General features: G+C 39.9%; 1 protein-coding gene across 1 annotated transcript in view; it reads right to left on the bottom strand.

The window, feature by feature from the left end:
* LOC126284382 (uncharacterized) overlaps positions 1-16,684 on the bottom strand; it is a 329,783-nt gene that overhangs the window by 48,795 nt on the left and 264,304 nt on the right. Inside the window, exons 19-20 of the mRNA XM_049983265.1 lie at positions 14,341-14,536; positions 11,975-12,165 (exon numbers count right to left, since the gene is read on the bottom strand). Of these exons, the coding sequence (XP_049839222.1) occupies positions 11,975-12,165; positions 14,341-14,536 (387 nt within the window). The remainder of the gene's footprint in view (positions 1-11,974; positions 12,166-14,340; positions 14,537-16,684) is intronic.

Here is a 16,684-nt window from a genome sequence, read left to right as displayed (position 1 = left end):
TATTCTTTCAACACTATCACATCCTTTCAGATGCAAGAATTTTCCTCTTGGTACACTTAAATTGGCAAACTGTCCTTGCTTCTGGTATTCTGCATTGAAATCCTTTCCTAATTTGTCCTCTAAAACTTCTAAGTTAGCTGCCAATGCTCCTTTTGATAGCCCACTGCCTCTGAACCAAAATTATGTATAGTGATAGGCACTACTTGGCTACCATCTAACTCTTGCACTTCTTCATTCATCCACACCAGTCTTCCTGTACCTTCACGTACCATATCCTGAAAGTCTAAGAGTGGTGTACTCAGTTCAACCAGCATTCCAATATCTCAGGCATTTCTTGCAACTGTTTAGCTCTTTCTACCATGAAACCAAGATGGAATGATATCCAACCTAGTTCTACTGTGCACTGCTGTAGAATAACATTGGCATGATGTTTAACCAGGAAGTGTAGACCACGAATGATGTCCCATGGATGGCAGAACATACACACATATTCAGAAGTCTCCCACTCAGAAACCCAACAATGTGGAACTGAGAGTATTCCCACTTTTACCACCCACGCTACTTAACCTACAGTATGGCGGGCTCCAATTCACTGTACTCAGTTTATTCTGGTTAGCCATGAATACCTGTGAGCTTATATCTAACAACAACTTACATGACATTTGCTGTATACAACAGAACAGACAAATGTCTGCCACTAATTTTCACCAGAGTGCCACATAGTGAATCTTACCAGGAGTCCTGCCAAGTGTTCACACCTCTCCCTGCAATGTTTAACACAGGGGTGTGAGTGTTAGACTAATTACACCATCTATGAGCCTATGAACATTTTACAACATAGTGCCCCTCTTGTTTGCACCCCTGATATTGTGGATTTACATAGAAATGTTGCATGTGTGTGGCCAGAAGCACCACATTTACAACATGCAATCTTCACATTAAACACTACTTGCTTGTCCCTTGGTCTAATTACTTAGTCAATTTTAGTCAAAGTTACTGCACTTGCCACAGCTTCAAGCTTGGTTCTCAGAATTTACATGTGTACTTTCCATGACATTTCAGGTGGCAGGCCTGCAAAAAACTTGCCAAGTACCCATTTTTCTGCCTTCTGCAAAATGGCTTTAGTGCCATAATCATCACTTGTTTATTCATAAATATTAACATTTATTTTCCTGATATGGTCCACAAAACAGTCTACTGATTTTCCTTGCTTGTGCTACACCATTAAGTCATTCACAATAATGTTATGAGGTATTCTTCTTCCTGTAAATATCCACTAACCCTTCCTGAAGGTCTGTGAGGGCTGAGCAACCTGCAATTACTCATTGCTCATCACATATGACCTAGCATTCCTACACTTAACAACATCATTAAAGTTCCGTAATTTCATGGCCATATGCAAACTATCAATGAAGACAAAAATATCTTCCCTAGATGTACCATAAAAGGTGCCACCAATGAGACCATACTAGCTTCAAGGATAGGTGAAGATTCACCTGAAGATGATCCTTTCCTTCTTCCACCCTTCAAAACAACTCACTTCCCTACTCAAAGCATCAATTCCAGCTCTAAGCTTAGTCACCTCATTTAGAAGATGCTGAATTGTCTCCTTGGTTGTTGTTTTACCAGAGACTGCCATTTCATTCACCACTACAACCACAAGAGTATAGTACACCCAAATAGAAAGGAGAGGACAAAAACGATGAAACAGGACTAAAACAAAACATTGTTGTCAGCACTTGCTTGAAAACATGCACTGAATGCCACTGCTGCTGAACCTACCTCTCTTCCATACCACACTAGGTGACTATTTTCAGCTCCACCAGATATCCTGAAACCAATATTCTAATAGACTTTTACAGCAGGATAGGAGTGGGCAAGTGGTTTTATGCTGGAGGTTGCTGATGGAACTGATGAAAAAGGCAGCCAATCACTTGATAGAACATTTAACTGAAGAACATGAAGCAACATGGTTCAACACATCTGAAAGAGACAGACTGCAGATGACAGGAGCTGATCCTTGGACCCCAGCATGACTGTGCTGACGTGCCAACACAGGCATTCCCCATGAATGGTAGTGGAAACTTGGCTAATAAGGCATGATGGCACATGGTGGGATCAAATGGTTCAAATGGCTCTGTCCCAGCTGCCAGTTTCTATACCTTAAATTTATGACACACCAAGGCAGATAATCTGAGACACAACTTTTTACTGGACTCCGTCATTCATATGACTTGTAGTACTTTTGAACAACAGCTTACCACCCACAAAGTAATGATCTTGAAGAACTCTGGCACTGAACCCTAAAACCTGCTATCACTTGTCAGGCTGGGGGTGGACAGATACCCTGCCATATGTTCTTTTAGATGTGTGTACTGGTTAGGAATGCCACAATTGCCTACTGACATAGTGTGTCCACACTTTAAGGTACCACACCTGGAGGAGCATGGATACCCAAAAAGTTTCATCAACAAAGCTTTGCAGGCCAGCTACCACCTAATGCTGCATGACAGTACTGTCCACTGACATTACACCCACTCTACGTAGGTCCTTGTAAAGTAACTATACACAGTAACAATATCTTTGACATTTTGTTGCATGGCAAACTGACTATTGCTATGGTCAACAGACTAAAATGGGCATGGACCCTGCTGAACACCACAGACATGCCTAGAAGCATCAGTATCAGTTCTGACCAAGGAGATTTCAGTCAAACTAATTGGCAGCTTTCTCCTCATGGAAGGACAACAAGATGAGTGATGTGTCCATAATGACTCACCCCCAGAAGAATTCTCTTGGCTACACAGACTTTCACTGGATGTTGATTCAGATTCCATTGCTTCCACATTTTCAGCAGATGTGATTCTCAAGGTCACTGCTGCTAAAAAATGCACTCAGCTCCGCCTTCTGCCACTGGAGCAACACACAGACACTGCTTTGACACCATCACCTCCATCACTTCAGCCTCAATCACTTGCCAGTACCAGTCTTTGTTCTCATTTTGATTGATAACATTAGTTACCCCATCACCTCATGCTACTGATCAGGCAAGCAGCCAGCCACAAAATGGGTGAGGTTACACTCCTCTTTGAGGCTCAGTAGCATTGTCCCCCCCCCACACACACACACACCACCACCACTGGTCAACCCTATGCTCCTATGCTCCACACTCCCAGGAGAGGGGTTCTGTAAGTGACCTAGCAGCAATCACTTAATCCAGTGGTGGTGCTCTTTGCTCAGCTGTATAGTTCCACAGTGACAATTCTTAACTCAGATGATTACTTATTACTATTCTGTATGCAGATATTTAGATGTCTCTCCATCTGGATATACAGTGTAGATCATTGGTGTTTATGGTCTACATGGAGAGCTCTAACCTAGGTCTACTCTACAAAGAAAATAAACAGGAAAATGGTGACACACATTTTATTCTGTGAAAACAAACTTAAACTTGGGTCATTAATAAGATGAACATTGAACACAAATCATCAGCTTTGGTGGCTAAATACTTCCAGCATAAGAAGTCACCCTCATTCTACCAATGGCCTTTTAAAGAGGGCAGAGGAGCAACAGAGGTTCAGGGCACTGTCTTGTCCTTGGGTTGGGAAACTGCCCTTATGGTGGAAGAATCAACAATGATCAATGGCATGAGAATGCAGAAGGCAGTGAAAACAAATAATAATAATGATTAAAAAACATCTAGCATTCCACATAACACCTTCACACTATTTTTCTTTCCTCCTTTTTTCCTATGAGTGAACAGTGTGGCATTGCATTACATAATAAGTTATTTGTACAAAAAAAGTATTGTATACCAGGAGTAAATCTAATGATTGTCTCTAACTAGAAGTCTGTAAGTGTATGTGTATAAAAATTAGTTTTTTTTAACTGGTCTAAACTTATAAATACTTTGTATGTCCTATATCCTTGTAAAAAGATACCTAAAGATGAATAAAGCTGCTGCTGCTACTGATACTGATACTGATACTGCTACTGCTACTACTACTACTACTACTACTACTACTACTACTACTACTAACTATAGTTAAGACACACAATATGTATCCACAGGACATGTGGCCTGTAGTAGAAACAGTGTCATGATGATCTCTCCAAGGGCAAAAGATTCTGGTATAGCCCCGATTTAGATCTCCAGGAGGGGACTGCCAATGAGCTGGTTACCATGATAAAAAGAATTAATAACCAATGAAAGGGTAATGTTCTATGAATCAGGGCATAAAATGCCAGAAGTTTGAATATGGTAGGGAAGCCAGAAAACTGAAAAGGGAAATGAAAAAACTCAGTCTAGATATAGTGCCAGTCAGTGAAGGGAAATGGAAATACAACAAGGATTTCTGGTCAGATGAGTGTAGGGTAATATAAAGAGCACCAGAAAATGGTATAACAAGAGTGGGATTTGTCTGAACAGGAAGGTAGGAAAGAGAGTGAGTTACTGTCAATAGTTCAGTTCCAGATTTCTTTTCATCAGAATCAACAGCAAATCAACACTGACCATGTTTGTTCAGGTATACATGCCAACGTCACAAGCTGCAGATGAGGACACAGAGAAAGTATAAGAGGATACTAAATGGGTAATTCAGTACATAAAGGGAGATGAAAATCTAACAGTCATGGGGGACTGGAATCCAGTAGTGGGGGAAGGAGTAGAAGAAAGGGTTACAGGAGGACATGAGCTCAGTATTACGAATGAGACAGAAGAAAGAGTAACTGAGCTCTGCAATAAATTTCAGCTTGTAATAATGAACACTGTTCAAGAATCACAAGAGTAGAGATATAATTGAAAAAGGTCAGAAGATATAGAAATATTTCAGTTAGATTACTTCATGGTCAGGCAGAGATTCCAAAATCAATTACTAGATCGTAAGGCATACCCAGGAGCAGATATAGACTCACATGAAAATTTAGTGGTGATGAAGAGTAGGCTAAACTTTAAGAAAATAGTCAGGAACAATCAATTTGCAAAGGAATTGGATATGGAAGTGCTGAGGAATGAAGAGATACACTTGAAGTTCTCTAAGGCTACAGATACAGCAATAAGGAATAGCTCAGAAGTCAGTTCAGTTGAAGAGGAATAGATATAATTAAAAAGGGCAGTCATGGAAGCTGGAGGAAAAAACATAGGTACAAGGAAGGTAACTGCAAAGAAACCATAGGTAATGCAAGCAATATTGTAGTTGATCAATTAAAGAAGGAAGTACAAAAATGTTTTGGGAAATTCAGGAATGCAGAAATACAAGTCACTTAGGAATGAAATATATAGAAAGTGTAGGGAAGCTAAGGTGATATGGCTGTAGGAAAAATGTGAAGAAATCAAAAAATAAATGATCATTGGAAGATCAAATCAACTTTCAGCAAAATTAAAAGCAAGGGTGGTAACACTTAAGAGTGTAATGACAATTTTACTGTTAAATAGAGAGGAGAGAGCAGATAGGTGGAAAGAGTACATTGAAGGCCTCTATAAGGGTAAGACTTATCTGATGACATGATAGAAGAACAAACAGGAATCTATATAGAAGAGACAGAGGATGCAGTTTGAGAATCAAAATTTAAAAGAGCTTTGGAAGGCTTAAGATCAAATAAGGCAGAAGGTATGGATAACATTCCATCAGACTATCTAAACTCATTGAGGGAAGTGGAAATAAAGCGACTATTGATATTGGTGTAGAATGTATGAGTCTAGCGATGTACCCTCTCACCTTTGGAAAAAATATCATCCACACAATTCCAAAGACTGTAACAGTTGTCAAGTGTGAGAATGATCACCAGTCAGCTTAACAGCTCATGCATCTAAGTTTTTGACAAGGGCATATACAGAAGAATGGAAACGAAAGTTAGGATGTGTTATATGACAATTGGTCTGACTTGAGGAAAGGTAAAAGGACAATAGGGGTGGTGCTGACATTATGGTTGATAATGGAAACAAGACTATAGAGAAATCAAGACATGTTCATATGATTTGTTGACCTCAAGAAAGTGTTTGACAACATCAAATAGTGCAAGATGTTAAAAATTCTGAGGGAAATAGGGATAAACTATAGAGTACATGAGCCAGGAGGGAATAATGAGAGTGGAAGACCAAGAACAAAGTGCGCAGATTAAGAAGGGTGTAAGTCAGCGATGTAGTCTTTCACCCCTATTGCTCAGTCTATACATCAAAGAAGCAATGAAGGAAATGAAAGAAAGTTTCAAGAGCATGATTAAAATTCATGGTGAAAGGATATCAACAATAAGATTTGCTGACAATGTTGTTACCCTGAGTGAAAGTGAAGAAGAATTACATGATCTGCTGAATGGAATTAACAGTCTAATGAGTATAGAATATGGACTAAGAGTAAATTGAAGAAATATGAAAGTAATGAGAAGTAGCACAAAAGAGAACAGTCAGAAACTTAATATCAGTATTGGGGATCACAAAGCAGGTGAAGTTAAGGAGTACTCCTACCTAGGCAGCAAAATAACCTGTGAAGGATGGAGAAAGGAGGACATTAAAAAGAGACTAGCACTACGTGAAATAGGCATTCCTGGCTAGGAGAAGTCTACTAGTATGAAACATAGTCCTTAATTTGAGGAAGAAGTTTCTGATAATGTAAGTTTGGAGCACAGCATTGTATGGTAGTGAAACTGGAACAGCAGAGAATCTAAGCATTTGAGATTTGGTGCTACAGATAAATGTTGAAAATTAAGTGGACAGATGAGATAAGGAATGAGGACGTTCTGCACAGAATCAGAGAGGAAAGAAATATATGGAAAACACTGACAAGAATGAGGGACAGGATGATACAACATTTGTATATTTGTTAACACAGCAGGGTAAGGACATAGGCTGCCAGATGAAGAGGCTGGCACAGGAGAGGAATTTGTGATGGGCCCATTATTGTTCTTATAACTTACCCACACTCCACCTCAATCACACAGTTTAAATTTTAATCAGTTATGTTTTGTGATGACAACAGTACTGTGTTGCCATAACTGAAAAAAAATCAGATGTCACACAGCACATAACATCATGAAAGGGTTTAGCATACATGTTCTTCTGGAGCTGAAAGGTTTTGCCTCCTGCAGTTCTACAAGACATTTCTTTTCAATCCTGACTTTAGTGTGGTTGTAATACATAACTTGAAATGGAAATAGAACAAAACAATCTTTTCTCTATTAATCACAAGGGAATTAGGCTGGTGACTAGTGCTCAATCACTTAGCCTAACATATAGTTTATGCTCTGAGACCAGTGAGCCACCTCTCTCAATGGGCAACTACTCTTCTTTGTGAGTCAACAACAAAGGGTCTTGGCACTATCATAAACATTCCCATGCAACAATGCATTGAGTTTTGTATTAATGTTACAATTTATTGTTTTATGTACTAATAAATCCAAGTTGGTGGATATGCTTGAATGCTCCATTATTTTTCCTCACATGATGTTGATATTCCACATTTCTAACATGTATAACAATCCAAAACCAAGGAAAGGAAGTGCCTTTATGTTTAGAACAAAGGGATGTGTATTGTGGGTGATGATTTTACAAATTCAGCAGTCAGATTGCCTGTATCTCAACAGTAATCTCATCAGTCTTCCTTGTGGCACACAGTTCACACACTCTTTCATGTTTATCCCTCCAACACTAGTTATTCTCTAATTTGCTCATTCCTAAATATTTGAGATATGGACTAAGAAGAAGAAGAAGTCCTGGTAGACCCAGTAACAATAACTTTTGAAAATGAAACAGGAGTTAGCCTAATGCCTAGAAGTGAAGATGATGAAGATGAAAGATGATTATAGGGACAGCTCTGTATAGGATGATCCCATTCAGATTAAGAGAACTCAGCAAGGAGGTAATGAATGATTTGGGGTAAAGACAACCAGCTAGTCTATAGTGATTTATGAGTGCAGAAAACTCAGCTGTCTCTTCATTGAAAGTAAGTAAAACAATTTAAGCAATTAACTTAAAGTATAGTAGATCATATTACAGTTTCTATTCAGTTACCTGTGTTTGTTTCTGTGTAAGGGAAGATGTTTTCTGCCTACCACCGGTTTTGAACAAGTATTTTTGCCAACTTACCGAGGGTAGGTAGAAGTCCCCACCAACTATAACCGTATGAGTGGGGTAGTTATTTGTTAGGAGACTCAAATTTTCTCTGAACTGTTCCGCAACTGTATCATCGGAGTCTGGGGGTCAGAAGAAGGAGCCAATTATTAACTTAATTCAGCTGTTAAGTATAACCTCCACCCATACCAATTCGCACGGAGTATCTACTTCGACTTCACTACAAAATAAACCACTACTGACAGACACAAACACTCCACCACCAATTCTGCCTAATCTATCTTTCCTGAACATCGTCTAAGACTTCGTAAAAATTTCTGCAGAACTTATTTCAGGCTTTAGCCAGCTTTCTGTACCTATAACGATATCAGCTTCTGTGCTTTCTATTATCGCTTGAAGCTCAGGGACTTTTCCAGTGCAACTACAACAATTTACAACTACAATTCCGACTGTTCCTTGATCCAAGCACGTCCTGTAATTGCCATGCACCCTTTGACATTGCAGCCCACCCCGTACTTTCCCAAGGCCTTCTAACCTAAAAAACTGCCCAGTCCATGCCACACAGCCTCCGCTACCCATGTAGCCGCCAGCTGAGTGTAGTGAACTCCTGACCTATTCAGTGGAACCTGAAACCCCACCACCCTATGGCGCAAGTCAAGGAATCTGCAGCCAACACGGTTGCAAAACTGTCTGAGCCTCTGATTCAGACCCTCCACCCAGCTCTGCACCAAAGGTCCAGAGTCGGTTCTGTCAATGATGCTGCAGATGGTGAGCTCTGCCTTCATCTCATAAGCAAGACCGCCAGCCTTCACCAAATCAGATAGCCGCTAGAATCCAGAGAGAATTTCCTCAGATCCAAAGCGACACACATCATTAGTGCCGACATGTGCCACCTGCAGCTGGCTGCACCCTGTGCTCTTCATGGCATCCGGAAGGACCCTTTCAACATCAGGAATGACTCCTCCCGGAATGCACACGGAGTGCACACTGGATTTCTTCCCCTCCTTAGCCGCCGTATCCCTAAGGGGCCCCATTACACGCCTAACATTGGATCTCCCAACTACCAGTAAGCCCACCCTCTGCGATTGCCCAGACCTTGAAGGATGAGAATGATCCTCTGAAACAGGGCAGGCAGCTGCATCTGGCTCAGCCAGAGACAGTGCCTGAAACCGGTTTGTCAGACGCACCGGGGAGGCTTTCTGATGAGCCTCCGGGGACGCCTTTCGCTGCCTGCCACGCCTTGGAACGACCTCCCAATCAACCACAGGCGAGGGCTCAGCCCCACTGCGGGCAGCAACCGGGGAAACCACAGCGGCAGACCAATCTGGGGACAGATGGGACGAGGTTGACATCCCCGTGATACCCAAGTCCGGCTCCCCACAGTGGTGTCCATTGGCAACAGCCTCAAGCTGCGCGACCGAAGTCAGCGCCGATTGCAGCTGTGAGCGAAGGGATGCCAAGTCAGCCCTCATCCGAACACAGCAATTGCAGTCCCTGTCCATTCTAATCGATATTGAACAACAGTTACTGAAACACGAGTCTGTGCCTAGATAACGCAAGCAAAACACGCAAAGAATGTATCAACTAACCTGTACAAATTCCTAACGACTGCACTACAATCTGCTGAATTTACGATTACAGTAACTAAAACTTGAAATTGCACCTCCTATACGAAACTCACATACAATTTAAATAAGAATCTACCAAGTAAACACTAAAGCGTGATGCTACAGCTGTCAAATACTATAATATGCCCGAAATATATGAATTAAACAATGCAAGTACCCAAAAACACGCAAAGAAATTAATTGAACTATCTAACAAATAAGTAAGCTAGTGTTATACGACTTGCTGCTGCAGCTGCTTATCCAACAGCGGCAGGGAGAGTGTGGCAGATATGATACACGAATTGGGATGAAAGTCATTACAGCATAGACATTTTTCGTCGCGGCGAGACTTTTTTACAAATTTTCAGTCACCAACTTTCTCTTCCGAATGCGAGAATATTTTGTTGAGCCCAACTTACATAGGTAGGAATGATCATCAAAATAAAATAAGAGAAATCAGAGCTCGAAGAGAAAGGTTTAGGTGTTCGTTTTTCCAGCTCGCTGTTCGGGAGTGGAATAGTAGAGAGATAGTATGATTGTGGTTCGATGAACCCTCTGCCAAGCACTTAAATGTGAATTGCAGAGTAGTCATGTAGCTGTAGATGTAATGGTCACAAATTTGTTCTGTCCACTTAACACATTCAGTAAATAAATATGATGTGCAGAACTGGATATTCAACTAGCAGTATCTCCACCCAATTTCTGTTGTAACAAAAAAATCCCCATAGTATCCAATGAGTACAATATCAATGATCCACAGAATCAGTCACCTCATACAAATAACCATAAGTAATAATCTGCAGGGATATAAAATGAAATAATCATATAGGTTCAGTCACAGGTAAACAAGATGGCTCACTTTGGTCCATTGGTAGACTAGTAAAGAAATGCCACTATCTACAATGGAGAACATTTACAAAACATTCATCTGAGCCATCGTAGAACATTTCTCATGTATTTGTGACCCATACCAAGTAAGACTAAGAGGGTATATTGAATTTATGCAAAGAAGGGCAGCACCAGTCTGTGACACTAATACAAGTGTGTCGCAGAGGTGCTGAAGAAACTGAACTGGCAAAGCCTTGATGACAGATGCATGCTAGCCTGTTTCAAACAAACAGTCAATGGCTGTACTGCTGGTCCACAGTGTCCAATGGGCCCATTGGAAATCTAGACTGGCGGAACACCCTTGGACTGTTTTATCAACAAATATGTCAGGAGTAACTGAAAAATCATATCCTGTGAAAGCTTACTTAGTAAGTTACAATAATAAACTTTAAACGATAAATCTAGAAATGCACTAGAAATGCTATCTATTAATACTGTGGGGATTGCAAAGCCAGTGTCAGAATAATTACAGAACACACAGAGGTTTTTAAGTTATCAGTCTTCCAATACTTGAAATGTGAACAGAACAGCAAAAAAATCCCCAATAACTGGTACAATATGAGGTATGCATTTCGCAGTGATTTGAAGAATACAGATATTAATATAGGTACCTCATACCCTGCATAAACACATATTGTTGAAGACAAGAAAATCATTAGTCAGTGGGAAGATAAAATGTATGAAGTAACTAACAATAATTTGTGACCATTCTGGGATTTACGTAATATGATCTGGTGTGAAATCTGAGAAGTGTGTTTGCATATTGCAACTTGTTTAGGCATAAAGGCCAATCAACATATGTTTACAATGGAACCCCATCTCTAAATCATTTTTAATGTGGTATATTTTATCTGCTAACAAAAGGATAGCCTTGTGATTTCACTCATATTATTAGCAACTTTATTTGAAAATAACTCAAATGTTGTGAACATATTAAAAGTTTGTGTTGTGTTGGATCTCATTTCTACACTACTAGGGGAGATATGTTAATGTGTTAAGTGAAGTGAATGGCTCATCTGCTTTTTCACCAAATGATCACCCACTCCCATTAATTTGCAGTCTTCTCTTATCTTTCCTAAAAAATTTTCATAAGCATGTCTTTGCTCACTTAAATAACTAAGTTTAAAAAAGTATATATACTTAATGTTTCTTCAGATGTTGTGCCATTTGTTTTATGTTTTACAACATTACTGCTACTTTTATGATTTTACATAATTTGGGGAAGAGTTCATCAATAGTTGATAGTAGATACTCATCTGTGTTGATGTATTTATTGATAGTTGGAGGTTCTTTTCTTAGTATGAGATTTATAAAGAGTAGTAAATAATGCAACGAATGAGCCACTACACCAATTTAATGATGACTTATCATTAATATCATGTATGAAAGGAACAGTTAACAAGTTTTAATGTACCTTGTTAAAGTCTTGAATTGCCAATACTCTATTAAGATAATCAGATTTATTCTTCCAGTAAGGGACCATGTCAGCAATGTTTGTATCATTTTTGGGCAGGTTTTTTAACTTCACCTCAATAGCATCTTTTCCAAGCACTTTTGCAATATGCTCCATAATGTTTTCAGTAAATGCAATACCTTCAGTAGTACCTGCAAAATAGAAATGTATGATGCAGGTATTTAAAACTCCAGTAAACTTACTTAGTTCCATTAAGGAGTACAATCATATTACATTCACCAACATCTGAATGTGTAAATTACTTACAGACCGTTATGGAAAAATGTAAACTAATATAAAACAATGGAATGTAACAATGCCAGAGAAGGAAAGTTGCTACTCACCATATAGTGGAGATGCTGAGTCATGATAGGCACAATAAAAAGATTCACACAATTATAGCTTTTGGCCATTAATGCCTTTGTCATCAGTAGACACACATACACACATGCACTCACACACTCACGCAGACGCAACTTGCACACATGTCTGCAGTCTCAGAGAACTGAAACCACACTGCGAGAAGCAGCAACAGTGCATGATGGGAACATTCCCATAACCCTCCTGGTCTAACCTTCATTAGTCACTGTCCTAACCCATCCAGCCCCCTCCCTGTTCCCATTCCAGCACTACACAGCCATCATTTCACCACCACACCCAGTCTTTTAATTTCTTTTTGTTTCTCTCCTTTCTGCTACTTACCCCCTCCCCCCTTTGCACCTTCGCTCCTGCTCTCCATCTAAACTGCATCTCTTCACTGTCCACCACTCCTATCATACTATTCCTTCCCCTCCCCACTCCAGCCTCCTCCTTACCCCCACCCAGTTGCCACTCCAATCATGCACTGATGCTGCTGCTAGGTGTGGTGGTGAAATGATGACTGTGTAGTGCTGGAATGTGAACAAGGAGGGGGCTGGATGGGTGAGGACAGTGACAAAGGAAGGTTAGGCCAGGAGGGTTATGGGAACGTTCCCATCATGCACTGGTGCTGCTGCTCACAGTGTGGTTTCAGTTCTCTGAGACTGCAGACGTGTGCAAGTTGTATTTGCATGAGTCTTTGTGCATGTGTGTATGTGTGTCTACTGATGACAAAGGCCTTAATGGCTGAAAGCTATAACTGTGTGAGTCTTTTTGTTGTGCCTATCGCGGGAGCATCTCTGCTATATGGTGAGTAGCAACTTTCTTCTCTGGTACTGAAACTAATATAAAACTTCATTCACAAGTAAAGGAATGTTTTATTTTGATGGTACATGAAGTAAAGCTGATATTTAGAACCTGAGCTTTCCAGATGGTTATTTCATGTACACAAGTACAATTTACTGTCCCTTCATCATGTTTCGGTTGTCATAATCATTTAAGAGCTGATAACATTTTAAATATCACTGTGCAGATTTATTAAAGCAAGTATATGGGATAAAAATTCACAATGTGGCCACAAAATTATTTAAAATATTGAAATATTAACATAAGACACTATTTTTCTACATGAATATCATTGGTTGGCATATGGCAGCAGACACTATGAATTTGTGCTTAAAATCTCAGTATATTTGGTATGTTTGTTACCCTCCTTGACATGAGTATCACTGCTAAACTACATATTGCTGTTTACAGTGTTATTTATATTTAATGAATGTCTCATTTAAAAATAACCCTCCTGAAATTTAGAAAATATGTCAGGGTCGGAGGCAGCAATATTTCTTCTTTGTGTTCTGTGTACAATAAACATTTGGTAGTGACTGATCAGTGGGTAATAATCAAGATTTGTGTTTGAAATAAAACAGATGAATTATATGCACATGAAGTGTTGTGGAATCAAAACCTTGATGAAGTACTATATTTAACCACACTAATCATTGACTTAAAAGGTTTAGAGGCAAAAATTTCTAATCAGGGAAGAGTGAAGAATCAGAGAATTATAACAGAAAATTTCTTGTCAGGGAAGAGATTGGATGAAAAACAACTGAAAAAATGGGATATATCCAGACCAATGGATATGTTATAGTATTGTTGTAAGACAACTATCATCAACCACCTTTTCTTTCTGTGTTCCTCAATTGCTCTCTGAATTGATAGGTCTGTGTAACATAACTTTTAATCATCATTTGTATCTCTATTATTTCCCTTCTTCATATTTGTCTTTTTTGCTTCTGGTAACAAAAGCAAGAAATCATTTGTTTTTGTATATGTTTTTCCGTTAACTTAACTAGATCTGCTTTAGCTAAGATGACTTATAAGGAAAATAATGGTCTTTTTCTGTCTTATACATCACTGAAGGAAAACTATATGCCAGGTTAACTGGCAATGAAGAAAAGTACTTTACTAACCTGGAGCTCTACACCAGGTGTTGCATGGTATATCTGTAAAAACAACACTAGCTGTCACTTTCCATGTACTTGTGTCATAGCAGTTTGGCAGGTTAGCTAGAGTAAAAAGCACAGGATGATCATTGAGCGAATCCCCAATGTTATGGTATGTGTTTCCTTCCAAATACATTATGGTTCCATCATCTTCCACACCAACCTAAAAGGAAATAGATATTTGATTTAGGCAGATACTGAATTTAAATTTTAACACATAAATATAAAACAGAAAAAATACATTCCTTTAACATCACATCAAGTTTCATGGCAATCCTCTCTTTCCCTGGCATCTGTAAGACAGAAGCCCTAAGGAGATTAAGTGATATATTTAAATAATAATACTATTGTCATGATCCATCTGTTGCTTCCTTACAACAGGTGGTTAAAATTTAAATGCAGCTACTCACAGAGGTACAGTGTGGGCTACAAAAATTGTATTGCAGCAAAACTTGGTACATATTCTAATGTGTTACTGCAGAACCAATTTATGCTCACATGCTCATCTGCTTCACACCTGCTGTGCAGCAAGCTATGTTAATTTAAGTATTAACTGTATTTTTATTACTTGTCACTTCTTCTTCCGTGTGATTTTGCTTTTAGGAAGCTTTAATATTCGAGTACTAATAATAGTGTTCCATAGATTTTGTTTTTGTTTTGAATACAGTCAGAGAGGGTCCCTTCAGTCAGCTGTAGTCCCAGTAGTGCTAGTGTTTCTTTTGAATACAGTCCAAAGACAGGTAGTGTGTACTTTCATTGTTTTCAACAAGAAGTGTCTACTAACCCACAGTTTAGTCAGCTATCAGCCGCCTTTAGTGAATTAGCAGTCCAGTTAAAAGTTGATTAACTCTCTACAGTAAATTGATTTCTTAGGATGGATAGGATGTGTGACTGCAGTGTACAGATGCAAGGAGGAGCTGGCCACTGTTTGCGAACAGCTGCATGTGTTGATGGCTGCGGTTAGCTGTCTTCAGGCTGCTGCCTCGGAGTGTGGCGGCAGTAGGACGTCTGTACATACTTCACCCACAGTCCCTACTGTCGAGACATCTTCACAGGTACCATGCACGGTTTGGCCAACCTCTCCCCAAGGGGAGTGGCAATTCAGCGGCATTCGTGGCGCACAAGGCGGAGGGTCAATGTGGAGGCTGGCCATGTGGCATCACCCGCTCTGCCTGTGGGTGGACATATGGCTGCTCCTTCAGCAAGGTCCAAGCAGGCACACAGGGGGGGGGGGGGGGGGGGGGGGGGGTATTAGTGATTGGGAGGTCCAATGTTAGGCAGGTGAGGGAGCCCCTGAGGGATATAGCGGAAAGGTTGGGGAAGAAGACCAGTGTTCACTCTATCTGCTTGCCAGGGGTCTCATCCAAGATGTGGAGCAGGCCCTGCCGGCGGCAATAGAGAGCACTGGGTGCACCTGACTGAAAATTGTTGCTCATGTTGGCACCAATGACTCCTGCCGTCTGGGTTCAGAGGTCATCCTCAGTTTGTACAGGCAGTTGGTGGAGTTGGTGAAGGCGGAAAGCCTCATACATGGGGTGGAATCTAAGCTAATTATTTGTAGTATTTTTCCCAGAACCAATGATGGTCCTCTGGTTTGGAGCCAAGTGGAAGGTTTAAACCAGAGGCTCAGGCAATTCTGCGGACATCTGAGGTGCAAATTTCTCGACCTCTGCTATCAGGTGGAGAAATGTAGGGTTCCCCTGAATAGGTCAGGCGTGCATTACATGCAGGAAACAGCTAGAAGGGTAGCAAGTTGTAGGTGAGTCACTTTGTATATATACATATAGAGGGGTGTTCGAAAACTATAGGAAACTTTGTAATTTCATTGGTTGTATTAGTTCAATTTGTGAGATTGATTGTTATTTGTAGGTTAACATGTCAGAAATGTATATGTCCACTAGTAGATGTATTGGATATTTAGTATGCTATCAGTTGTCAACAAGGCTACATTTTAAAAATGGATCGGAGAACTTGAAATAAACTTTGCTGTAAAAGAAAGTGGAATGAAATGTAATAAAGTTTTAGAAATGTTGAATATTGCTTTTGGTGAGTCTCCTACGAGTAAAATAAGGTTTTACGAGCAATGTAAGCATTTCCAGACGACCTTGAAGATGATGAACATCCTGGACTCCTCAGTGCATAAACAATGGATGAAAATGTGGGAAAAAATGGAAGAGTTGATTTTGAATGATTACCATATCAGAATCAGAGAAGCTGCTGATGATGGTGGAGTATCAACTGGTTCACGCAATGATATCTTTTAGAATTTTTTTGTGTATGAAATGTATGACAGCAACATTTATGCCAAAGT

The sequence above is a fragment of the Schistocerca gregaria genome, chromosome 8, assembly GCF_023897955.1.
Source record: "Schistocerca gregaria isolate iqSchGreg1 chromosome 8, iqSchGreg1.2, whole genome shotgun sequence".
In the NCBI taxonomy this organism is placed as follows: Eukaryota; Metazoa; Arthropoda; class Insecta; order Orthoptera; family Acrididae; genus Schistocerca; species Schistocerca gregaria.
The sequence above is the reverse complement of the archived record's forward strand: the minus strand, read 5'-3'. Positions and strand labels throughout refer to the sequence as shown.